This window comes from Crotalus tigris, unplaced genomic scaffold, assembly GCF_016545835.1.
Source record: "Crotalus tigris isolate CLP2741 ecotype Arizona unplaced genomic scaffold, ASM1654583v1 scf7180000021055.717220, whole genome shotgun sequence".
In the NCBI taxonomy this organism is placed as follows: Eukaryota; Metazoa; Chordata; class Lepidosauria; order Squamata; family Viperidae; genus Crotalus; species Crotalus tigris.
Genome location: NW_024098332.1, coordinates 590,013 through 616,264, shown reverse-complemented (window position 1 = coordinate 616,264; position 26,252 = coordinate 590,013). Strand labels below are relative to the sequence as shown.

At 33.0% G+C, this 26,252-nt stretch overlaps 2 protein-coding genes and 2 pseudogenes across 5 annotated transcripts; 3 read left to right on the top strand and 1 right to left on the bottom strand.

Moving 5' to 3' along the window:
* Nucleotides 1-329: 329 nt before the first annotated feature.
* On the top strand, nt 330-5,112 carry LOC120319987 (olfactory receptor 6B1-like). Of its 2 annotated transcripts, none has more exons than XM_039369401.1 (2): nt 330-548; nt 1,884-5,112. In XM_039369401.1, exon 2 carries the CDS (start codon nt 1,899-1,901, stop codon nt 2,850-2,852), a length of 954 nt encoding a protein of 317 aa, XP_039225335.1. In that variant the 5' UTR covers nt 330-548; nt 1,884-1,898; the 3' UTR covers nt 2,853-5,112. The 2 variants fall into 2 exon arrangements, with proteins under 2 accessions (XP_039225335.1, XP_039225334.1); XM_039369400.1 differs by having other exon boundaries at nt 330-733.
* Nucleotides 5,113-5,237: 125 nt separating this feature from the next.
* Nucleotides 5,238-14,622, top strand: LOC120319988 (olfactory receptor 6B1-like). Of its 3 annotated transcripts, none has more exons than XM_039369404.1 (2): nt 5,238-5,587; nt 11,694-14,622. In XM_039369404.1, the coding sequence occupies exon 2, from the start codon at nt 11,709-11,711 to the stop codon at nt 12,657-12,659; it is 951 nt and encodes a 316-aa protein (XP_039225338.1). In that variant the 5' UTR covers nt 5,238-5,587; nt 11,694-11,708; the 3' UTR covers nt 12,660-14,622. The 3 variants fall into 3 exon arrangements, with proteins under 3 accessions (XP_039225338.1, XP_039225336.1, XP_039225337.1); XM_039369402.1 differs by lacking the exon at nt 5,238-5,587 and adding an exon at nt 9,774-9,951; XM_039369403.1 differs by lacking the exon at nt 5,238-5,587 and adding an exon at nt 9,965-10,136.
* A 2,352-nt stretch (nt 14,623-16,974) lies between these two features.
* On the top strand, nt 16,975-18,912 carry LOC120319975 (annotated as a pseudogene).
* Nucleotides 18,913-22,848: 3,936 nt separating this feature from the next.
* Nucleotides 22,849-25,612, bottom strand: LOC120319992 (annotated as a pseudogene).
* Between the last annotated feature and the right edge of the window lie 640 nt (nt 25,613-26,252).

Genomic DNA, 26,252 nt, shown 5'->3' with positions numbered 1-26,252 from the left:
ATATATCTTTATTTTCCATTATACAAAATATTAGACTAGATAGATAGAAATTTGTTTCTCCAATAGCTACTGAATAGTTGAACACACCTCAAAAATGCTGAATTTCTCACATAGTAAGGACTATATTTTGCATTAAAGTTTAGAAAAAGAAACACTTCAATTCTAAAAAAAAAATATCCAAATTTTAATGCTGTATTTTTTTAAGAAATTATGTAAACCTGTATTTGATTGAATAGGAAAGCTCTGAGGGATAAAGGCTCTGTTGGGACTTTTATAAATGTGTCATGCTGTGATGCTGAACCATATCTATACAACAGGACATATTAACTACTATGTGACATATTAACTAGGATGAATAAACCTAAATTAAGGATCTTGCTGAACAAAGAAGAAGAAGAAGAAGAAGTGGACTAGAAGCAGCTTACAAGCTATAATCTTGTGATTTTCTCATTTCTGATGAACTTTCTCTATTTTCTTTCAGTGAATAATATTTTTTAAAATAAATTCTAGGGAAGGGGTATTCCCTGAATTCATCTCCTCTTCATATGGTTAATATACACATTTTTATTTCCTTAAGTCACTTTATAGTATTCATGGGAATCTAACAAATTATATTTTAGATATTGCATATTTACTTTTCCTCCTGATTTATATTTTGTTTATTTGATTGGGAACAAGATATATCATTTTATTAGTTAAACTTAAATATGTAATGCAAATGAATGAAAAGCAGGTAAGATTCATTTCAACATGTTTTCATTGTAATTTGGACATAGCAGAATATAATATCTGCCTGTTAGAACTTAATTGATTTTTATTCTTCTAATGATTAAAATTTAATTTAAATCTTTGTATTTTCTTCTTAATTATTTCTTAATTATTACTATTTTTTTATTTAATGTTATAACTTTAACTTTTATTTTGCATAGTACTCAACTTGGTTATTCAGAAATGATATAGCAATAGATACATGAAAAATATATACACATACAACATCATTCATATTTTTTTCCTGAAGTTCATTAAGTGTTCATGTAAAAAAAATCCCTCCTTCCTTCATTCTTTCCTTCCTTCCTTCCTTCCTTCCTTCCTTCCTTCCTTCCTTCCTTCCTTCCTTCCTTCTTTCCTGCCTGCCTGCCTGCCTGCCTTCTGTTTGTCAAATGATCTACCATAAAGAATCCAACACAGCCACAAAATATGTAATATTTTCTATATTACTAATCCAAAGAGTCCAGAATTGTAATTGTAGAAATAGGATAGAGTGAGAAAAAGTGGCTATTCAAAAACCCAAATAAAAATGTAAATAATTGACCACAAGCATTCTACAGACAAGCCTAATTCATTTGTTTGTGTGTTTATGTGCATATGTATGTTTCACACTGGATTTCCTATTTTTTTTAAAAAAAAAACAATATAAATGACAGAAACCAAAGGAAATGCTGTATTTATTTTATAATTAGCATGTTTTCAATAAAAAGATGAAAAAAATATCAATAGATTTGGCAGCTACAACTGTAGCACACAGGCTGTACCAGATTGGGCAGGTAGTGTAGGATACCCTCACATTTAAAAGTGTAACTGACTCCTTAATTATAATTATTATTTCTGATTGTATAATTTATATATATTGATTACTGTTTCATTGGGTATAACATTGCCTTTTCAGGAATTCAGAAACTGCATTATCCAAATTTTGAATATTTAGCAAACTCAGAGATGAAGAACTACAAGAAACTTTTGCTTCATTTATTGACATTTCCATTCATCCTTTCACATATCCTGAATTTTCCCCACCATATATCTAGAAAGCTCTCTTCCTAAAATGTTTTTTTTTCATTTATCTTGTAAATTTATCATGTTTCTGTTATCCTTTGATCTTGCAGATTGGTGTATAAGGCATGGAAGTGAACAACCAAACCAGGGTCCAGATGTTTATCCTTCTGGGTTTTCCCAGTGTTCTAGAACTTCAGAGACTACTATTTGTAGTATTTCTTTGTATCTACATCCTCACTCTTGTGGAGAACACTATGATCATCATCCTCATCAGGACAAATAGTCACCTCCAAAAACCCATGTATCTCTTCCTCAGTCACTTGTCTTTCCTTGAGACTTGGTATATTTCTGTGACTGTTCCAAAGCTCCTGACTAACTTCTTAGCAACAGATAAAAGCATTTCCTATGCAGGCTGCATGGCTCAGCTGTATTTTTTCATATCCCTAGCCTGCACTGAATGTGTCCTGCTGGCTGTTATGGCTTATGATCGTTATGTTGCCATCTGCCATCCACTACGCTATCCTGTTATAATGACATCTCAGCTTTGCTTGCAGCTAGCAGTGAGTTCCTGGTTCACTGGTTTCCTAATTTCTATGCTCAAAGTTTTTTTCATTTCACATTTGAGTTTTTGTGGGCCCAATGTCATCAACCACTTCTTCTGTGACATCTCCCCTTTGCTCAATCTCTCCTGCACTGACCGAACTGTGGTTGAAATTGTTGACTTTGTATTTGCTCTTCTTATCCTTTTAATTCCACTCTCTGTCACAATGGGCTCCTATGCATTTATCATAGGCACCATTTTAAATATCCCTACAAGCCAAGGAAAAAGAAAAGCTTTTTCTACTTGTACCTCCCACCTCACAGTGGTTACTATCTTCTACTCAGCTACACTCTTCATGTATGCAAGACCAAGGAGAATCCATTCTTTCAACACCAATAAGCTTGTGTCAGTTGTGTACACTGTTGTTACTCCCATGCTGAATCCATGCGTTTATTGTTTAAGGAATCAGGATGTCAAGTTAGCACTGAAAAAAATATTTTGCAGCTTCAGTCTTGAGAACATGATTAGTGATCTTTAGACTAGCGACTAATGGATTTATTTCTGCAAGCAAAAATAATAACTTCATTTTTTTACATATGTTTATTCCACAATATACTTAGTAGACAAAAATGCTGAAAATTCATAGGAGAAAAAATGGATTTCACTGACAAATGTCTTTTGTGGGACTGCATATCAATAACAATCAGTGTTAAATCATATAAAAATAAAGAAATAAGAACATGTAGAAATGCTGGGAACAAGTCACCATAATTATACCGATTGCATTTAAGTAAACATAGCAAGTAATCTAAATTTAATAATACACAATTATTTTCATTTTAAACAATAATTCCAATTTCAAAATTAAGGACAGATGTCAGATTATATGATGTTATCAAATTCTATTTTTAATGATGTATTTCTATGTGTTTTCCAGAATAGGACAGGAATAGGGATGAAACAAGGTAAGAAACTTTAGTTTTGTGCCTAAAGATCTTTCTCTTCCTATCTTAGTAAATGAAATAAAGAAAAGAATTGTTTTCATTGCAGCCTTATACACATGATTGAACTAACCTAGATGAATTCTAAGAATCCATTCATACAGCCCTTTTGTTCATATTAGTATTCCACAACATACTTAGTAGACAAAAATGTTGAAAAATCATAGGAGAAAAATTGGATTTCACTGGCAAATGTCTCTTGTGGGACTGCATACCGATAACAGTCAGTCTTAAATCATATAAAGATAAAGAAATAAGAACATGTAGAAAGACATGTTTGACTGGTTCTTCCCCCAGTTCTTGATTTTGGCATGTCATATCACCTCCAAAGCAAAAATCAAGTTACATCACTATGAATGAGATAAAAGGTCAACCCACCAATGGTAAATTTGGGCCTAAAGGAGGAAAAAGATAATTTGAATTGTGTGATATATGGAAGTCATTTTTTTGCCAGCAATGTTTCAGACACAGGGTTGTTGTTAAAATCTGGTTGGTATTTTCTCAAAACATTGGAATATGCAAGAAGGAGGAATATAAATTTATTGGTATTGAAATAATGAGACACCATCCTGATCTCTCATTGGTTATCATATTTACTTTCTAGCTTTCAGCTCCCAAATGGCGGTCAAAATGGTTTTCAGTTCAAAATGGTACTTTCTGATGAAAATAAAAGTAACAATTTTAAACACAACAAATTTCTTGAGAAAGAGAAAGAAAGAAAGAAAGAAAGAAAGAAAGAAAGAAAGAAAGAAAGAAAGAAAGAAAGAAAGAAAGGCTTCCTATTTACCAAAGCTTGTACCAAAATAATACTTTTATCAATCACCTATATATTTACATACTTACTTATTTAGCTCTTCATTTGAATGGAGGAATGAGATAATAAAATTATGGACAATTGGTCCAATATTGCTGTATGGGAAGAAAATAAAAGAGGAAAATAGCTTGTAGTAATAGCAATGAAAGTATTTTTTTAAAAAAATGTAAATATTCTCAGATGTGTTTCGTCTGATGAAGAACTTTCTCATATGAAGACACCTAAAATGTTTTCTAAGGCAAGACAAAGACATTTTTTAGAAGACTGATGAATCTTCAGTCTCTGATGAGAATTTGATGGAGGAGTCTCACATTTTTATCTTGCACATCATACATTCAAATAACAGTAAGAAAAATCTGTAAATAAATTGTGATTTAGAACTGAAAGAAAAAAAATATGCTGATCTCTGCCACTTTTTGAAGCAAGATTACTTGCTTATATTCCCCTTACTGTTTGCTTAGTAGTAAGCTTTTGTTTTCACTTTGCCAACCATGGTTTCAGTAATATGAAAACTACAAGACCTCTTCCATACAAACTATCACTTACAGTCCTACTACATTTCAGTTCAAAATAATAATATTCAAAACTAGATGTATCTATGACACATTTCCTGTGAGCTGATGTTTTGTATTGAATTGTCCAAGTCACCATTGTGGTTATTATGCTGATTGCAAATAATAGGAAGGCTTTTATACAATATTTGACTCCTCATTAAGAGAACAATCTCAAGAGTTGTTTTTCTTTGTTTTGTCTCATTCTTTCCTGGAACTATAAAGAAATAGTTCTTTATAGAATTAAACATCAATTTTCCCAATAGATGTGTGCAATAATATTTAAATATAAATCTCTCAGTTATGTAATTCTGATTTGGTTTATAATACTAATTCAGTCATATTGAGCCATCAACCAAGCAATTTATATAATCTCTCTGTTAATAGTTATTGTTCTTGTCCATAAATAAATAAAACTCTATTTCCATTCTCTTCCATACTTTTTTCCATTTTATTCAGCTTCTGCTTTTATTCATATTATATTTTTAAAAAGCACCCAGCCAAACTTTGTAGAATATATAATAGGTTGCCTCAGAATACATTCAATAAATACCTATTTTAATGTATTTCAAATAGAACCCACAGAATAAATAAAACCAGGGCTTTTTTTTGTCATAGAATGCACCAGAATAGAGTTTTGGCACCTTTTTTCAATGGATTTTCCAGAGTTGTGTTCTTTTCCTATTGTTGCCCTTCCTATCCATATTTGCTTTTGAAAATGCCCTCCTGGCAGTACAGTGCAAGCGGGGTCTCATCCAGCACTGTCTGCCTCCTCTAGGAGAAGTCATGAGGCACCGGAGCATCACAGCCAGAGCATGGCTTGATTGGCTGGGTTGGACCATGTGGCATGGAAACCGATTGTGGTGGTGGGAGACACATAAATATGGAAGCCATCTTTCATAAGAGGGTGAGTGAGACTTTTGCCTTCCCTTACAGAAAGTGGCGTGTGAGGTTAAAAAGAGGTGAAGCAAGAGGAAAGAAAGATATCTGGCGTGGAAGCTTGCCCGATAGCAAAACTTTGCCGTTTCAGTTCCTTGTGTAGTTCAAAAGCTGAGATGTCTACGAAAATCTCTTTTTAGTCTTTTATACTTTATGTTCAAACTTCAGAGGGGAATAATAAGAATAAAGCTAATGTGATTCAGAGATATTATTATTAATAACAATATATATTAATTATGTATTAGTCAAATGTAAAGGTATACCTACAGTATGAGATTTAATCAGATCTATTTATTAAATTGGGTTTAACTTAAAGGTAAATTAAAAGTAATCTGTTCACTGACAAAGTTTCAACTTTAATTTGTTTCAAGTCAATATTTATATTCCAAATATAAATTTTTCCACCTTGACAACTTCCTAAAAATAATCAATCTTTTACAAGCAACCAAATTTTGTTTTATTGGGCCAATTTTGTTTCACATAGAAAGCTGACATTTCCACTGATTAAACTAAATGGGTATGGCAGTGGTAAATGTCCCAAAAGATTAATAAAATGCCATCTTGTAATTTAAAGCCACACAGTACACGGTAACATTAATAGTATTAACTTATCTTGAACAAAATCCTAGTTTTTAGATACAGTAAAAATTGAAGGGTGTTTTTTTTTTCAACTACAAAGGTAGGCAGGTAGGCAAGGTGAGTTGTATGATGTATATGAGTTCCGGAACTTTTTTTTTTACAAAAAAATAAACACTGAATAAAACTATTCAGACATCAGTTCCTGGAAAGCAGTGGTAATAATTTTCTAGCTGGTGTTAGTGAATTCTCCACAGTCATTAATAAGTCTGAATGCTGATTAGACAAAGAATACTGAAGACATGGAGCAGCCTTTCTCAGTTACTATACAATCCCCAAATTGTAGAAGACATTCCTTTGGACATTAGACTAGTCATAATGTGATGATCTACCCAAAAACAGCAAAGACCAAATTATTCTAGAAATCCTTTCATGACTGACAGTTGTTATTATGTATTTATTGTGAGATTGTTCCCAGCTAATAATTATTTAAGCCTAATCCAATATTTATAGTATAGGAACAGTTTTGATTTGGGAGTTTATTTATAATGTTCATTTTATTCCTTTTTAATCCTTATGGTAGATATTTTATTTTTTATATAGTTATCCAGGAAAACATTCTCATGTTAGGAGAAATAAGAAGGGGATATTTATAGCTCAGGGTTGAACTAAGGGATCCTTGGTGCTCTCCGAACTTGGTGGTTACTAGTTTGGTAATGAAGCATCTGCCAGAAAACCATCAAGCTCAAAGAGTACCTTTCTCAAGTTTATTAACTTCCAAGAGTATGAACTTCAGTAGAAGAACTGCCATAATAACTACACCAGATAAATAATTCTCAGGATTCAAGCTTACCACTTATTTGAACATCATCCAGATTGGGAAAAGCAGCAAAATACTTTAAAAAAAATTATTTTCATTTGTTTAACTTGCAGTCAGCTTTATTCATTGTTGAAATTAAGCAATTAACCTTTTACCCTCTTTCTGGATGAGCCAGAAAGCTCTGAGGTATAAGGCAGATATTTGGCATAGCTGCCTCTTGAAACTGGTATACTTGTGACAGAGACTGTAACACAATATATAAATGTAGGAACATTGTTACAATAAAAAAATGTGCAAACATGATCATTTTTACATAATTAGAATTTGCAGTAGATACTCATCTTGCCACAAATCATCTACAAGAATAATCAGTTTGATTTTTGGCGCCATGTCCAGGCCTGAATGTGATTTATGTTCACTCTCCCCATTCTACACTGTACCCATGATTTACCTCAAAATCTCAACAAACTTAGTATTATAATCAAAATAACAAATCAGAAACATTACCTCCAGAGCAATGTTTCACTTTTTCAGACATAACTGATAACCGTATGCCTTTAAAAAGTTGATTAGCATGTTTGAAATGTTGTAAAGTCCCTTCAAACATATCTTACATTCAGTGGCTTTACTAATAGGATGGAATAAAAATAATAGTAACAAGGACCCCAGAATAAAAATAAGCTAAATTGGTGCACATACCCTCTTCACATTTCCAATTTGCATTACTAATGGCTGATTCTTAGTAAAACAATGACAGATTGGGTTAATATCTACATATAGCAAGTTAGTCCTTTCTTCCCTTCCAATTATTGGAGGAACCATGTAACAATGAACTTCAAAACCAGAACTCTGCACAAGCTGATAAGGACATTTTATTCTTCTTTTCTCTTCAAATCAGAAACATGGTTCTTATTTATCTATTTCCAAATGAAATGATACCAATGCAAAAAAAATGTATTCTCCCTTAGCAAGCGTATGTAAAAGCTAAAAGCTGGGAATTTCTATCCTTTGCTAAGGCAGAAAACCTCCACAATTATTGTTTGTTGTCTTTGCAGTAAGAACCTATATTTACTTCCTTCTCTTATATAGAAAAGCATCTAAAGTAAATCACTTTTTTAGCCTCCCCTATTTTTAATGCTATCATTTAAACTCAGTGCTTCTACAATTGACCAATGCTAATAGATTTCCAAAGTTATAGAGTTAGAATACAACTTCTTGAGGGATGGAAAATCAGCCCTTCCTTCAAAGCCACCCAAGGTGGCTTTAACCACCCCTTTTATGCATTACCTGTTGGCCTACTGCAGGTTTTTATCAATCAGAAAGAGCAGAATTCTAGACTACAGATAGTGAAGCTAACTTCACTAGTTATGATAGATTGTTGTTTTAATACCATTTCCCTACTTGTGCCTGAAAAGCTAATTGGTTATGGAACTTCATTCCAGATAATATGTAGTGTGTTCTGACAGACTTGTCATAAGAATCCTGTAAGTTGGAAACATGCTCACACACAAGCAAACTCTTATTGATGGCTAGTTTTCCTGATTCACCTGACAATTTTTACTTTAAGAAAGAAACAGTGCAAGATGATGGAAAATTGGGATGCAGTTTATCTGCTTTTCTTAATACATAAGAGGATTTAGAAATGTTTCCACTGGGTTTTGTAGCCAAGCAGGAAAAATAATAAAACTCAACCCTTTTTGTGGGGAAGTAGGGAAAGGAAATAAATTTAGCTAGTTTATGAAATGGGGTCTGTAACCCTGCCACTCATGAAATTTTTAGTTGCCACTGTTAGATTCAAAAGTGAGGTTTCATACGCACTTCTCTCCTCACACTTCTTATACCTGAAGTGTCCAATGAAGTGTTGAAGTTAGTCTGCAACAAACTATATGGTCTGCAACAAAATACATGTCACTACCTATATTGCAGGAAACAATCCATTCCCAAACATATATACCATTTTTATAGTGGAAATAATGGCAAACCCTTAATATAAAATATTTGTTCTTTTAGAATACTAATATAAAGAACATACATATAGATATCTTACTAGGTAAAACATGGTATACCATTTTATCAAGCATATTTGATATCATGTATGTGTCAATTTCACAGATTCTGATCAGTTCCATGTGCAGACTGGATCTGTCCATCTGGTGCAGTAATATCTACATTAGAGATTTCGATTTCAATTTATTGAGCCACTTTTAGAGACAATATTAGAGAAGGATGAGGAATATGATATACTCTTTCATTTAGAAAATCAATATCGAGGAAGAACAGTGAAACTGAGATTTTGCGGTAAATTCTGTACAGTTAGTAAAATAAACATGTACAATATGAATATTATATTTACAAACAGACACAGATAATTTGTACAGTAACCATAAAAATATATCTTTATTTCCATTACACAATATATTAGACTAGATAGATAGAAATTTGTTTCTGCAATAGCTATTGAATAGTTGAACACACCTCAAAAATGCTGAATTTCTCACATAGTAAGGACTATATTTTGCATTAAAGTTTAGAAAAAGAAACACTTCAATTCTAAAAAAAAAATATCCAAATTTTAATGCTGTATTTTTTTAAGAAATTATGTAAACCTGTATCTGATTGAATAAGAAAGCTCTGAAGGATAAACGCTCTGTTGGGATTTTTATAAATGTGTCATGCTGTGATGCTGAACCATATCTATACAACAGGACATATTAACTACTATGTGACATATTAACTAGGATGAATAAACCTAAATTAAGGATCTTGCTGAACAAAGAAGAAGAAGAAGAAGAAGTGGACTAGAAGCAGCTTACAAGCTATAATCTTGTGATTTTCTCATTTCTGATGAGCTTTCTCTATTTTCTTTCAGTGAAAAATATTTTTTTAAATAAATTCTAGGGAAGGGGTATTCCCTGAATTCATCTCCTCTTCATATGGTTAATATACACATTTTTATTTCCTTAAGTCACTTTATAGTATTCATGGGAATCTAATAAATTATATTTTAGATATTGCATATTTACTTTTCCTCCTGATTTATATTTTGTTTATTTGATTGGGAACAAGATATATCATTTTATTAGTTAATCTTAAATATGTAATGCAAATGAATGAAAAGCAGGTAAGATTCATTTCAACATGTTTTCACTGTAATTTTGACATAGCAGAATATAATATCTGCCTGTTAGAATTTAATTGATTTTTATTATTCTAATGATTTAAATTTAATTTAAATCTTTGTATTTTCTTCTTTCTTAATTATTTCTTAATTATTACTATTTTTTTAAAATTTAATGTTATAACTTTAACTTTTATTTTGCATAGTATTCAACTTGGTTATTCAGAAATGATATAGCAATAGATACATGAAAAGGATATACACATACAACATCATTCATATTTTTTTCCTGAAGTTCATTAAGTGTTCATGTAAAAAAATCCCTCCTTCCTTCCTTCCTTCCTTCCTTCCTTCTTTCCTGCCTGCCTGCCTGCCTTCTGTTTGTCAAATGATCTACCATAAAGAATCCAACACAGCCACAAAATATGTAATATTTTCTATATTACTAATCCAAAGAGTCCAGAATTGTAATTGTAGAAGTAGGATAGAGTGAGAAAAAGTGGCTATTCAAAAACCCAAATAAAAACGTAAATAATTGACCACAAGCATTTTACAGACAAGCCTAATTCATTTGTGTGTATGTGTATGTGCATTTTCTTCTTTCTTAATTATTTTTGTTTTTTACATAATTATTACTATTTTTTAATTTAATGTTATAACTTTAACTTTTATTTTGCATAGTACTCAGCTTGGTTATTCAGACATGATATATCTATAGAAACATGAAAAAGATATACACATACAACAGCATTCATATTTTTTCCTGAAGTTCATTAAGTGTTCAAGTAAAAAAAAAAAAATCTCTCCCTCCCTCCCACCCGCCTGCTTGCCTGCCTTATGTTTGTCAAATATTCTACAATTCAATGCAGTCACAAAATATGTAATATTTTCTATGTAACTAATCCAAAGAATCCAGAATTGTAATTATAGAAGTAGGATAGAGTGAGAAAAAGTAGTTATATAAAAACCTGAATAAAAATGTAAATAATTGACCACAAGCATTCTAACAGACAAGCCCAATTTATTTGTTTGTGTGTATGTGCATATGTATGTTTCACACTGGATTTTCCATTTTTTTTAAAAAAAAAACAATATAAATGACAGAAACCAAAAGAAATGCTGTATTTATTTTATAATTAGCATGTTTTCAATAAAAAGATGAAAAAAATATCAATAGATTTGGCAGCTACAACTGTAGCACACAGGCTGTACCAGATTGGGCAGGCAGTGTAGGATACCCTCACATTTAAAAGTGTAACTGACTCCTTAATTATAATTATTATTTCTGATTGTATAATTTATATATTGATTATTTTTTAATTGTGTATAACATTGCCTTTTCAGGAATTCAGAAACTGCATTATCCAAATTTTGAATATTTAGCAAACTCAGAGATGAAGAACTACAAGAAACTTTTGCTTCATTTATTGACATTTCCATTCATCCTTTCACATATCCTGAATTTTCCCCACCATATATCTAGAAAGCTCTCTTCCTAAAATGTTTTTTTTCATTTATCTTGTAAATTTATCATGTTTCTGTTATCCTTTGATCTTGCAGATTGGTGTATAAGGCATGGAAGTGAACAACCAAACCAGGGTCCAGATGTTTATCCTTCTGGGTTTTCCCAGTGTTCTAGAACTTCAGAGACTACTATTTGTAGTATTTCTTTGTATCTACATCCTCACTCTTGTGGAGAACACTATGATCATCATCCTCATCAGGACAAATAGTCACCTCCAAAAACCCATGTATCTCGTCCTCAGTCACTTGTCTTTCCTTGAGACTTGGTATATTTCTGTGACTGTTCCAAAGCTCCTGATTAACTTCTTAGCAACAGATAAAAGCATTTCCTATGCAGGCTGCATGGCTCAGCTGTATTTTTTCATATCCCTAGCCTGCACTGAATGTGTCCTGCTGGCTGTTATGGCTTATGATCGTTATGTTGCCATCTGCCACCCACTACGCTATCCTGTTATAATGACATCTCAGCTTTGCTTGCAGCTAGCAGTGAGTTCTTGGTTCACTGGTTTCCTAATTTCTATGCTCAAAGTTTTTTTCATTTCACATTTGAGTTTTTGTGGGCCCAATGTCATCAACCACTTCTTCTGTGACATCTCCCCTTTGCTCAATCTCTCCTGCACTGACCGAACTGTGGTTGAAATTGTTGACTTTGTATTTGCTCTTCTTATCCTTTTAATTCCACTCTCTGTCACAATGGGCTCCTATGCATTTATCATAGGCACCATTTTAAATATCCCTACAAGCCAAGGAAAAAGAAAAGCTTTTTCTACTTGTACCTCCCACCTCACAGTGGTTACTATCTTCTACTCAGCTTCACTCTTCATCTATGCAAGACCAAGGAGAATCCATTCTTTCAACATCAATAAGCTTGTGTCAGTTGTGTACACTATTGTTACTCCCATGCTGAATCCATGCATTTATTGTTTAAGGAATCAGGATGTCAAGGAAGCACTGAAAAAAATATTTTGCAACTTCAGTCTTGAGAACATGATTAGTGACTAATGGATTTATTTCAGCAAGCAAAAATAATAACTTTTCATTTTTTTTCATATGTGTATTTCACAACATACTTAGTAGACAAAAACATTGAAAATTCATATAAGAAAAATTGGATTTCACTGACAAATGTCTTTTGTGGGACTGCATATCAATAACAGTCAGTGTTAAATCATATAAAAATAAAGAAATAAGAACATGTAGAAAGAGATGAGAAATTTAGAAATGCTGGGAACAAGTCACCATAATTATACCGATTGCATTTAAGTAAACATAACAAGTGATCTAAATTTAATAATACACAATTATTTTCATTTTAAACAATAATTCCAATTTCAAAATTAAGACAGATGTCGGGTTATATGATGTTAACAAATTCTAGTTTTAGTGATGTATTTCTATATATTTAGTGAAATAGGATGGGAATAGGGATGAAACAAGGTAAGAAACTTTAGTTCTTTGTGCCTAAAGATCTTTCTCTTCCTATTTTAGTAAATGAAAAAAGAAAAGAATTGTTTTCACTGCAGTCTTATACACTTAGACAGAATTCTAAGAATCCATTCATATCGCACATTTGTTCATATTAGTAATTGTCTAGACTATAAACTATATACACACATACAACTGGGTTGGGTTTTCACATGTTATTCATGCTGTCCAATATTTTCCATATTTTATATCTTTTCATATCTTTTTCTTTTAAAAAATAATACAGACAAAAAGTTGCTGTCAGAAGCCATCTCTTTCCAATCCTCATCTAATATGGAAGTGAAAACATGCTTTGGTGTTATTGCTTCCTCAAGAACATTTTTCTATTATCATGGCTTACTTTGGATGCTTCTGAGATGATCTGATCTAGATTTGGATATGTAGGACATCATTGTTTGAATCCTTCCTCCCTACCCCTATTTGATCCTGTCTATTCTGAGTTTCTACCTCATATCTATTGTATGGTTTCTACAATAGTAGAATAACAAAGTAGTCTATTATTTTAAAAGGATTTCAAGTGTGTGTGCCTGACTTCTTAATCAATTGTGAAGCTTTATTCCAAATGATTTGTGTTCTTTTATGGCTCTGACTTGTTGGCTTTCTGTAAAACCAGGGTCTTTCAACAGGGGCTTAAGCTGGACTGACAGGGTTAGTAGGGTTACTAGAATGATTATAGTTCAACTTCAGAATTCTATGGCTGATGGCTTCAACATTACTGAGAGATTAAGGAGGGCCAGAATAAATATATCAATCCTCTTCCATCTCCTTCTAGACTAGAGATCATCATCAAATATAATCAATGTTATCTTTGTACTATTTCTAAGTTAGAAACCCTGCTCAAAAGTCACAATAATTTACTTCTTTCAGAGCCCATTGAAACTGCAATCCAAATATCTTCACAATAATGAGATAGGATAAAAATTGTCCACTACATTTTTCTTCAGAAAAGATATAGTATTGCCTTGTTAAAGCAAATCTTGGACTAGATGTCTTTAGAGTGACTTTAAAAAGTCAAAATACTGTAATGCAATGCACATTAACAGGGCTTTTTTTCTCATAGAATGCCCAGAACGGAGTTCTGGCACCTTTTTGGGATGGAACCTTATAGGGTGGGCAAGGCAGGTTGTATGATGTGTGTGAGTTCCAGCATCTTTTTTTTTTTTTTTTTTAGAAAAAAAGCACTGCACATGAAAAAGGGGTGGAGATTTTTCATTACACGATCATAGCTATCATCATGACATTTTTAAAATAACCATTTAAATTCATCCATGTCTAAAAATCATAGACAAGCAACATGATGCTACATATTTTACATTCAGTGTTCATTAGTCCCATGAAACTTTACCTTAGACCAGTCATTGTCTCAGCCCAACTCTCTTCACAGGATTTTTGTTATGAAGAACATGAAAGAACAATGTTGGATATGTTTTCCATATTAATTTATTTGTAATAAGAATAATAAATTTGATAGATAAATAAATAAAACTCAAAGCCCATAATTTCTCTTTAAACGTGAGTGGAAAAAATAGATTTTATCACATCTATGCCTTTAGTTCTACTTAATATATCAGACCACCTTAGAAATTTTCAGAGGCACAAACCATTTTATCTACTAATCATTAAAAACACATTAAATGATTATAGATGAAAACAAAATAGATAGCTCTCAAAAGTATGTAAGCTGCACTTTCAGAAAGCACAAAATAACACTATAACCCTTGATTCTGATTTTGCAGGGGCACTTTTGCTAACTTGCAGCTCCCATATAATTAAAAGAAGAATCAGACCAGATGAGTCTTTACATAATTCAGGCAGGTTGGTGGATCTGTCCTGAACATTTTCAGTTCATCCTAGGACAGGGGTCGGCAACCTTAAACACTCAAAGAGCCATTTGGACCCGTTTCTCACAGAAAAGAAAACACTGGGAGCCACAAAACCCTTTTGACATCTAAAATGAAGATAACACTGCATATATCCTTTTTTTTTACCTTTATGCTATGTATGTTGAGACTCTAGAAAGAGTACAGAGAAGAGCAACAAAGATGATTAGGGGACTGGAGGCTAAAACATATAAGGAACTGTTGCTAGAATTGGGTATGTCTAGTTTAACAAAGAGAAGGACAAGGGGGGACATGATAGCAGTATTCCAATATCTCAGGGGCTGCCATAAAGAAGAGGGAATCAAGCTATTTTCCAAAGCACCTGAAGGCAGGACAAGAAGCAACGGGTGGAAACTGATCAAGGATAGAAGCAACCTAGAACTAAGGAGAAACTTCCTGACAGTGGGAACAATTAATCAGTGGAACAGCCTGCCTCCAGAAGCAGTAAATGCTCCAACACTGGAAGTTTTTAAGAAGAGACTGGACAGCCATTTGTCTGAAATGGTGTAGGGTTCCTGCCTGAGCAGGGGGTTGGACTAGATGACCTCCAAGGTCCCTTCCAACTTTACTACTATTACTATTACTAAAAAAACTATAGCGTGTTGGATTTATGAAATCAATGAACTGTTACAAAGAAAATAATTTTTATGCAGGAAAAAGAGGGGGGAAAAAACCTTTCTCCTTCATCCCAACAGGTGAAAACAATTTTAGTAGCTTATCTACCATCTTTAAATATAGCATAATTTATCCCCATACCTCATTTCTTAATTAAAAAAATCAAAATATTTAATTAAACGTTCTTTACTAAAAGTCCAGTAAGGACAACATATATTCATATTCTCTCTCTCTCTCTCTCTCTCTCTCTCTCTTTCCTCTTTCCCTTTCTCTTTCCTCACCCTCCCTCCCTTTCCTCTCCCTCCTTCCCTCTTTCTCTCTCTCTTCTCTCCCCCTCTCTTTCTCTTTCCTCTCTTCTTCTCTTTCTCTCTTTCCTCTTCGTCTCCCACTTCCTCTCTCCTCTCTCTCTCTTTCCTCTCCTCTCTTTCCTCTCCCTCTCTTTCTCTTTCCTCCTCTCTCTCTTTCTCTCTCTCTCTCTACCCCTCCCTCCCCCCTCTCTCTTTCTGTCCTTAGTCTGCCAGTCCTCTTCCCCCCACTCAGGGTGTTTGTTTGTGTGTGTGTGTGTGTGTATGTGTGTGTGTGTGTGTGAGAGAGAGAGAGAGAGAAAGAGAAAGAGACAGAAAGACAGAGAGAGAGAGAGAGAGGCAGAGCTTCCGCTTCCCCCCCCCTCTTTCCTTTTTGGCAGCAGCCAAGAAAGTAAAGGATAATCTAAATTTTACCAGCCTTCAGAATCTCAATATAACCTTGTCAATCTGTGTCAAGAGACTTTGAGGTCTACCTGCACATGATGTAAATGTACTTGATATAGGATATGAATATTATTATATTATATTTCCTATTATTATATTTTTAATGCCAATTTCTGAAATATCCTCATTATCAATGTCCATGGGCTGCCATAGGCTGCCATGATAGAAATATTGGTTGTGAGAAGGTTGTGATATTGGTTATTTTTTCAATAACTAAACCCTGAATTCTCTGCCTGCAATGGTAGATACAGTATATGGGATCCCAAACTTAATGAATGCCATTTTAATCATAATCATGAATTTCAGCAGCATAATTACTGAATTTCAGTACTACAACTTCCCATAATTTTCACTGCAATTTAAGAACTTGAACAGATTTAAAACAGTTTTTCTAAGAATGAAAGAGAGAGAGAGGGAAAGAGAGAGAGAAATGCACACAAAAAAATCTCCAAACTTTTCAAACCCTCTGATAAAAATGGAAAGAAATTAAAGTTATGTTAATTATAATTATTTAGTAGAACAGACCCATTTAATGTTAATTGTATTATCCCTACTTCTCCTTTTTCCCAGTGTTATACTAATACTGTGATGGCGAACCTATGGTACGTGTTCCACAAGTGGCACGCAGAGCCCTCTCTGTGGGCACGTGCACGATCGCCCCAGTCCTAGGTCTTCAGCTGGGTATTATAAAACCTTTTCACTTTAGGCCTCCACCGCCGTGTGCAAAAAAAAAAAAAAAGGTTCAATCAATCAATTTCAACTTCTCATGGGAAAAAAAGATCTTGCAAAGTTGGAATTGATTGATTTAACTTTTTAGTCCCACCCAGTCTGCCATTACCACCACAGCCACACCACCCAATGGCCATACCCACCCAATGGGCCATACCCATCCAATGGGCCACGCCCACCCGGCACTCAATGATACATAAGTTGGTTTTGGGTTGCAATTTGGGCACTCAGTCTCTAAAAGGTTCGCCATCCCTGTACTAATATATAAAATCAACTTGTTAATATATATCTTTTCAAAGTCATGCTGATATTTGGAAAGGATATCTAAGTTTGGCAAATAAATTTATTGATAAATTTACTTCAAAATGCAGTTTCAGCCAATGAAGACAGTACTATATGATTCTCAGTAACAAGGATTTCAAGACCTAAAATTTCAAATTTTCTATCCGTATAATTGAAAGAAATAAATGTCTATATTCTTTCATTTGTTAGAAATCATATTAGAAACTATAAAACAATATTATCTCTTGTCTCCTTTTACAGCCATATTTTTTTTTTTACTATTTAGCTAAAGTTTTGGAAAATTCACCTCACACAATGCTGTAACACAAGAATAAATCATATAAATATTGACTAAATTAAATAACTAAAGATAGAAAGTTAGTTCAAGTAATTTGCCTGCTAGGTTGTCTGCTAGGTAGATTAACATATTAATGTAGATTAATATCTATTTTATCATTTGTTTCAGAAATGTTCATTCTTCTAATTCTTCTTCTCTTTTTTTTTCATTGCAATTTGTTTCTCTCCTTATGTCTGAACTAGGTTTTATTACTATAGAAATTGGATCACCAGAAAAAGAGTAATATCCAAGGATTCATTTTGCTTGGATTTCCAATCAGCATGAAACTACAAACATTTTTATTTGTGAGTTTCCTTGTGGCCTACAATCTGACTCTTTTTGAGAATATTGTTATCATCATTGTGATCAAAATCACAGTCCTCAGATTAACAAACCTATGTATTTTTTTTCTCAGCCCACCTGTCTTTTCAGAGGCATGGTATATCTGTGTTATTGTCCCAAAGTTATTAATTAATCTCCTTGTGCAAAACACATTCATCTCATTTGAAGTGTGCATGACACACCTCTACTTTTTCAGCTCCCTTATATGTACTGAGTGTGTCCTCTTTGCAATAATGGCATTTGACTAATATGTAGCTATCTGTAATCCTCTTCGCCATCTAACCATCATGACTCACCACCTCTGTATGATATTAGCTATGGGTTCATGGCTAATTGGTTTCTTGGTCTCAATGTTAAAAGTCATCTTCATATCACAGCTTCCCTTTTGTGGTCCTAATATCATCAACCATTTCTTCTATGATAATTCACCATTGTTAAATATGGCATGTGAAGATATGACAGTTGATGAAATAGTGGACTTTGTCTTGGCCTCGATCATTTTGTTATTTCTACTCTCAGTTACTATTGTTTCGTATGTCTGCATTATTTGTATTATATTGACTGTTTGCTCTATCCAGGGCCAGAAGAAAGCCTTCTCCACTTGTGCTGCTCACCTCAATGTGGTTGTCATCTTCTTCTTAGCAATTCTCTTCATAAATGCTCGACCGAAGAGAATGCACCCATTTGATTTTAACAATATAATTTCTGTTGTATACACCATTATCACCCCACTGCTGAATCCATTCATTTATTGTCTAAGAAATCAAGAGGTTAAGGGAGCATCAAACAAAGTTTTTGGTAGAATGAAGATCCAGATACTGAGTGCCAGTCCTTAAAGTTGGATTCACAGTTTTTCTTTAAAAATACCTTTTCTGAACTTGGTTACTTGCTTGCAGATACTTCATTATCTAATTCATTCATGAGCTACATATATTCTCTTTCATTGCAAATGCCTTTTGATTTTTCCTTTCCTTTCCTTCCCCCCTTCCTCTTCTCCTCCTCTTTTCTATTCTATTCTATTCTATTCTATTCTATTCTATTCTATTCTATTCTGCTTGCTTTAATTTGTTAAACAACATGCTTGGGTTTATAATGAAAATACTTAAAATAATATTTTTAATATATTCCTTTATCTTTCATAATAGTGCTCCAAATGTTTTGGTTTCTTTTTTTTATTAAAAGTTTTTGCAATTTTACAATAAAATCCCTCTCCCACTACCTCCCTACCTCCCAAAAACCCTCCCCCCCTCTTCCCAGAGCTGAATACAGGGTTAACTAGAACTAAGAATACAAAACATTTAAACTTAAGTAAACCTGAAACAAAAGTTACATTAAAAAAAAAATCCAATATATATATATATATATATATATATATATATATATATATATAATAAAAAAGTCCAATATATATATATAATAAAATGTTTTGGTTTCAAGAGGCAAAATAATTCCATCAGTACATCTTGACATTTATGGCTCATCAATTTATACTTATATTTAGAATATAAAATCCTACAATTATTTTACTAGAAATAAAACTTAACTACTGATTTTTTGGAAGCATCAAAATCATTTGCTTTACATGTTTCCTGGAAGATTAGGCGACAAAAGAGTATACCAACAAACAGATACAGAAATAAAAAAACTCAACTATTTCTTCCCCATTCCATGGCAAATAAGAAAATAAAATAATCTGATAATAAACCAAGAGGCATTTTAATAAATATTTCTTAAAATTAAAATTTTCACAATATTTTCACATACTGTTTTAAAACAAGTATTATTTTTTCTTTATTTATTGTAAGATGATATTCCATAGTAATAATAAAGTGATAATAAAGAATAGGTATAGACATAGACATAGCTTAAGTTTTAGAAAAGTGTATTAAATAGATTCCAAATATTTTAAAAGGTAACAGATTGAGACATAAGGGCATATACAAGACCACATAACCTGCAAAAATAATGCTGAATTTACTGGTTATTATTAATTCAGATTAATAAGCTTACAATTCTTCTTGGAAATTCCAATATTCAGAATCAAAGAACAGAGAAAAGAAAGGGTCACATTTATAGGTCATTGTCAAATAGTTTGTATAAAACTCAGTCAGAATATGTTTGGGTATGTATTAAAGAAATAGCTGCTTACAAATGTCCAAACTTCTATAGTGACTGGCAAAGTAGCAGGATAAAAAAGATGCTGCAATTTTATAATATAAGCAGGCAGGAAATCACATATTATATTCTGACCAAAAGAATTTCTATTCTATAAAGAAGAAGGTGGGCAGTATCATTTGGTTTTCCATTAAAAATAGGAAAGACAAGGCTATTGTTTGGTGGGACAATGGAAATTAGCAACTAACACTGAATTGGATAATATATTGAGGGGAAAGGATGGGTTTTTGCAATGTTACACTCTGCATCATCAAGTGAATATTGGAGGAGAGCAATCTAAATATTTAATTTTTACTCAAGATTTTATCATCAATGATGAATAAATGGAGATGAGATCATCCCTCATCTCTTATAAGATTATAAAGTGAATATTTATGAGAAGAAATGGGATGACATAATATTGTCATTTACCATTCTATAACTTGGAATAGGACATTACTACTATTACATTACTACTACTACATAAATAGGAAGGAGGAGAGTCATGTGGTTCCTCCTACCAAAATTTAACTGACAATTGTAATTTTGGTTCGCCTATTTTTCCCTTTTTTTTAAATAAAAATAAATGGGGTCTGTAAGTGAATATTTGAGACCCTCATAAACTTATTTGAAACTTCCACTCTCACTCCCCAGTGATGCAAATACATGGAACCTCCTGGAAGTCACTTTTTAAAAATAATACTTGATTGTCAAAAAGGCAGTGTTGTTCTTCCCTGAAATAAATGCAATGGTTCTGGTATAAATCTTTCAATGTCCTGATGCATGTCCTTTACTGATATTCAGCTTTGCCTACAATTTCTAAAAGGCAAAAGTTTGTCCTTCCCTCCCCCTTTGTTTTCCATAATTAGCTATTTTTAATAGAGTTTAACTCAAAGTTAACTTAATATGAAGAATTACTGCTCTTTTGCGCAAGAAATAGCCAGCAGCTGAAGGGACTTTTTTGCATCTCCCACTGAAAGAAAAACTTTTTCTTGTTTTCTTGTTTTCATTTATGAATATCTTCTTGTTATAAATGGTTATTTTTTTGCTTGTTATAAATTGTTATGGCATTTTTATCTACCTATTGAGTCCTTTGCAAGGATTAGGATAGGCAGATGTTGTTGTTGATGGTATTAAAGATATCATCACAGGATTTATGCTATCCCAATAATTTGTTGATGGTGTTCAAGTGGTGCTTCAGATGCTTTGGGATTGCCCCAAAGATGCCTATTAATATTGCTACAACCTTTGCTTTCTTTTTGCCACAGTTGTTCTATTTCTATTTGCAGGTATTATTGTTGTGTCAATATATGCTTTCATTTAAAAGAAAAAGGTCATTCTTTTGAGAACAATAATGTTCACATTTGGAGCAGAGAAGATAGGTGATTTGAAAGAGATGTGAAAGAATCCATTTATGTCAAACCAAAAAATTCTTCCCTCAACAGAGGTGGAAACCTTAGACACAATCTGTCCCTCATTTTTTTATGCTGCTGTCTCATCAGTCCCCAGGAAGATTAAGACCACTTCACAGCTTCATCTTTTAATAATACCAAAGAACTTTAGGAGTTGGAGCATTCCAACAACTCTCTGCCTATTCAGATTCCTCCTAACCAACTTGCTCAGACTGAAGAAGCTGTTTGGATAAACAGCAGAATGTTTCAAACCAACAAAAAAATAAATCCACTTGCCATGATTCAACTTCCAGGTATTATTATGGTTCATCTCATCAGCCAAATATTCAGACTGAATTTGGCATTTTATTCACCTATTGATGCCTTCCAAAGACTTGTGATAGAAAGAAGTTTATGTTTGATGGTGTTAGAGGTATCATCACAGGAGGTAAACTGTTCCAAGTAAAGCTTCCTTTTACAATTGACTGATGGCGATTTTGTCACAAATGCTTTAATGGGTCTGGCCCTGAATAGGATTTCTATCCTTCTACAATACAATTCTATGTTTTATCTCTAATGTTTGACTTGATAATGTATTTAAGGTGGAGTTAAATACAGATGGAAACGCGGGAAAAAGCTTCAACATATAAACCAGTGTCAATGAAATAAGCAACACTTCTGTAATATGTTGTTTGGAATTTTAAATATGCCCTAAAAATTACAATAAATCATTTGTAAATTTAACAATTAGTATCAAATATTTATCTTTCACCATTTTCTTCACTCATCTGTCACTTTGGCCATTTATATTGTTTGTTTAGTTTAGTTCTAATTGAATTTTATTTTATCATTAACTCATGAATATGGACAGAAAAGAACATTTTCTGGCAAAAATGGGAATGCCATTGCTCTTCAATACTACCTTGACCAGATTTACTGCTAATGATCTTCCATTCATAAAACACAGAATACATCACTTTGAGGACCTTTTCATTTGCAGCAGAAGTCCTCAAAATGAGTATCTCTGTTGCCAAAGGGCTACATGAATATCCAATCAATTCCTCAGTCTAAGGAACTTTTAGAAAAAAGTACTGGGACAAGTGGACTTTCCAAATGATAAGTGAAGGAATGGGACCCTGTCCTTATTCTGCCATCTTGTCCGCTTGAACATCTAAGGTAGAGAATTCTTAAATGTAGATTTTACTTATTTATAGGGATGTACTTTGGAACTGCCCTAGAGAAAGCTTACTAATATTGAAAATATCTTATACTTTCAATTTTCATTGTTGTTGCTCTGTACTATTTTAACAAATGCCCTTTTCACTTCTTGATTACGGAGGCTATAGATTATGGGATTTAGCATTGGTATTGCAATGAAGTAAACAATAGATGGAACAATTTCTTGATTACCAGCATCTTTGGAGGTTGGCTTCAGGTATCTAAAAAAATGGTTCCATAATACAGCAAAACAACAATCATGTGAGATGTGCAAGTGGAGAAAGCTTTGCTTTTCCCTTCCATGGACTGGATTCTTAAAACAGAAGAGATGATAAGAATATAGGAGGCCAGTATAATGAGTAGAGCCCCCATCCCTAAGAATGAACCAAGAGTAAAAATCACCATTTGGTTTGCAAAGGTGTTGCTACAGGAAAGTTTGAATAGTTCTGGAGCCTCACAGCTGAAGTGATAAATGACATTGGGCCCACAGAATTGTAAAGTGGTCAGTAGAAGAGTGTTCAATAGAGCATAGGCAAAGCCAGTGAACAATGCACTACATATTAGGAAAGTACACACCTGTTTTCTCATCATCACTGTATAATGCAAAGGGTGGCACACAGCTATAAACCGATCATAGGCCATCACAGAAAGGAGAAGACCCTCTCCCACTGAAAGGCACATAATAAAGAAGACTTGGGTAAAGCAATGCTGAACTGAGATAGCCTTTGTCTCAGAAAAGAAGTCTTGTAGCATTTTAGGAACTGTGACTGAGGAAAAAGTAATATCAAGAAGTGCTAAATATGAAAGGAAGACATACATGGGACTGTGAAGGTGAGGATCAATTCTTATAGCCAAAATAATCATTACATTGCCAATAAGGGTGCTCAAATAAATGAAGAAAAAAATGACAAAGAGTAACTTCTGAAGCCAGGGATTGCCAATGAATCCTAAAAGGATGAATTCGGTAACTTGAGTTCGATTATCCATATATGGAAAAGTGTATCTTCCTGTAGAAAATAAAGTACAATGAAAAATAATTTCATTTTATAAAATTTCTTCTAAATCTCTTTCCCATTCCCAACCCAGATGAGAGCTGGAGACCTCATGTATCTACTAAGTTATACGTCAACATCCAAATAATGTTCAACATAAAAAAAAATGACACATTGAAGTGTCAATTATAATTCCAATATATAGGAGTTAAAATGAAACTATTGTTTCATTTGGTTTGCAGAAACTATGTAAGATGGATGGATGGATGGATGGAGTATATATCGATGGTTCTAAATGAAAAATGACATTTAGGTTCATAGTGAATAGCTTAGTTATAATGAAGATTCTAATTCCATGCTAGTAGATATTAGCAGGCAAATAAAAATAAAAATGCCAGTTTTGTAATGTGTGATATTGTAATGTCATTCTGCAGTATGATAAAAGATTCAATGTATGATTTATCTGATGCTATCTATATCTTTTCAAAGTTCAGAAAATTTAAAAAATGCATTTTTTACAATATGGAATTTGTTTATCTATAATGGTATGGGAAAGCAATTTGGTGTAGTGGTTAAGTCATCAGGCTAGAAACCAATAGACTGTGAGTTCTAGTTCTGCTTTAGGCACAAAGCCAGGCTAATGACCTTGAGCCAGTCATTATTTCTCAATCCTAGGAATCAGACAAGAGCAAACTAATTTTAAAATCTTACCAAGAAAATTGCAGGCACTAGTCAAAACTGATTTTAAGGTATACAAATACTGCACACACAGAGAGGCATGGAGGAAAGTTGCAACAGCAAACACATGAAAGTTATCAATTTCTCTCCAACTGAAACATTCAAGTCATAGTATCTGAAATAAAATGCCACACGTCCCATCAGTCAATACAAGTAAACAAGCAATCTTGTCATTCATCAAACAATTTCCCCCTGAATACACATTTACCTTTGGAAGATGCTTTATGAGACTTGCTCTTTTGTGGTAACCTCATGTCCTCATTGTGAAAGAGCCCCAACATCACTATATTTTCTTCTAAAACAAATCAGCAATGACCAATAAAAAGGCCTGTTTTGTTTCCTTCAGATTTAATCAACTGCTAGTAAAGAAATAATTTTATTGAGTTACTAATCAATGGAGAAGATATCCCTTACATCTGTATTAGAAAACATATAAGGTTTAGATGTATTTTATGTGTTTTGCTAGATAGAGTTCACAGAGAAGAGAGCCCCATATTCTTTCTTGAAAAGCATGCATGCCAGAATTATATGCAATTGCTACCATTTATTAATTTTTTGTATAATTGTACCTAATTCACAAGGGAAGACATGGAAAAATAAATCAAGTATTCCCAAGACATCATTGTTTAAATACACATATTCAATTCATAAGACCTTTTTGCAGTTGGAAAAAGTATGTGATATATTTCACATATTGTTCCATATTGCTTTGTTATGTTCTCTTTTTCAGCCAAGGCCTCTATGGGGGGACTGCAAACATTTATTTTTCCTTGTTGTTGAAATGCCCCACACATTGTAGAAATGCCTTAAAAACCTAGCTTTTTCCTCATGTTAGAGTAGGCTACTTTGTGTGCCTTGCTCTAATTCAGTTGAGAAGTTCCTTATTTTTATCAGAAATCATTTGTTGTTGTTCTTACTGTTTTTAATTGTGATGCGTGTGTATGTTTTCTTAGCTATACAGAGTTATTTGATTATATGGAGGCAGTGGTGGGATTCAAATACCTGAACAACCAGTTTTCTGCGTGGATGCAGGCTGGGACTCGAATGGCCTTCCGGAAGTGACATCAATGCACTTCCTGTGGCCTCCTCTAGGCCTCCCAGGAAGTGCATGGAACAAAGAAAGTTATTCTCACAGAACTGTTTTGAATAAAGCCAATTAGGATTACTTTAGTTTTTATCTAGGTTTCTAGGTTTATCTAGGTTTCATAAAAGTTTACCTTTCAGATATACAGTAATTAAGTTTCAGATATAAATGTGTTATATATTCGTGCATAAAAAGAATCAGAGTATTCCAACACGTTTAGTACAGACATTAGTAATCAGTCTTCCTATTTTTATTTTTACTATTAAAGTTCCTCCTCAGAAGGAATGTTCATGTCCTTTCATTAAAACTATATTAAATACTGCCATTAAAATTACATGTAAAGAATAATAAGACACTGAATTATCAGCATCACAATTCAATCTTTCTTCCAAAATCCAAGGTAGGATATTATTTTGTGATTAGTATGAACATCATTTTCACTACACTAAGTAATCTGATAACATATTTAAGTATTTATTTATTTATTTATTTATTTATTTACAGTATTTATATGCCGCCCAATCCCAAAGGACTCAGGGCGGAGTACAAAGTTAAAAACAATGATAAAACAGTAAAATAAAGCAGTCATACCACAGTCA

Coding starts and splice junctions, on each gene's coding strand:
- LOC120319987 (XM_039369401.1), top strand. CDS start 1,899: ATGGAAGTGAACAACCAAACCAGGGTCCAGATGTTTATCCTTCTGGGT.
- LOC120319988 (XM_039369404.1), top strand. CDS start 11,709: ATGGAAGTGAACAACCAAACCAGGGTCCAGATGTTTATCCTTCTGGGT.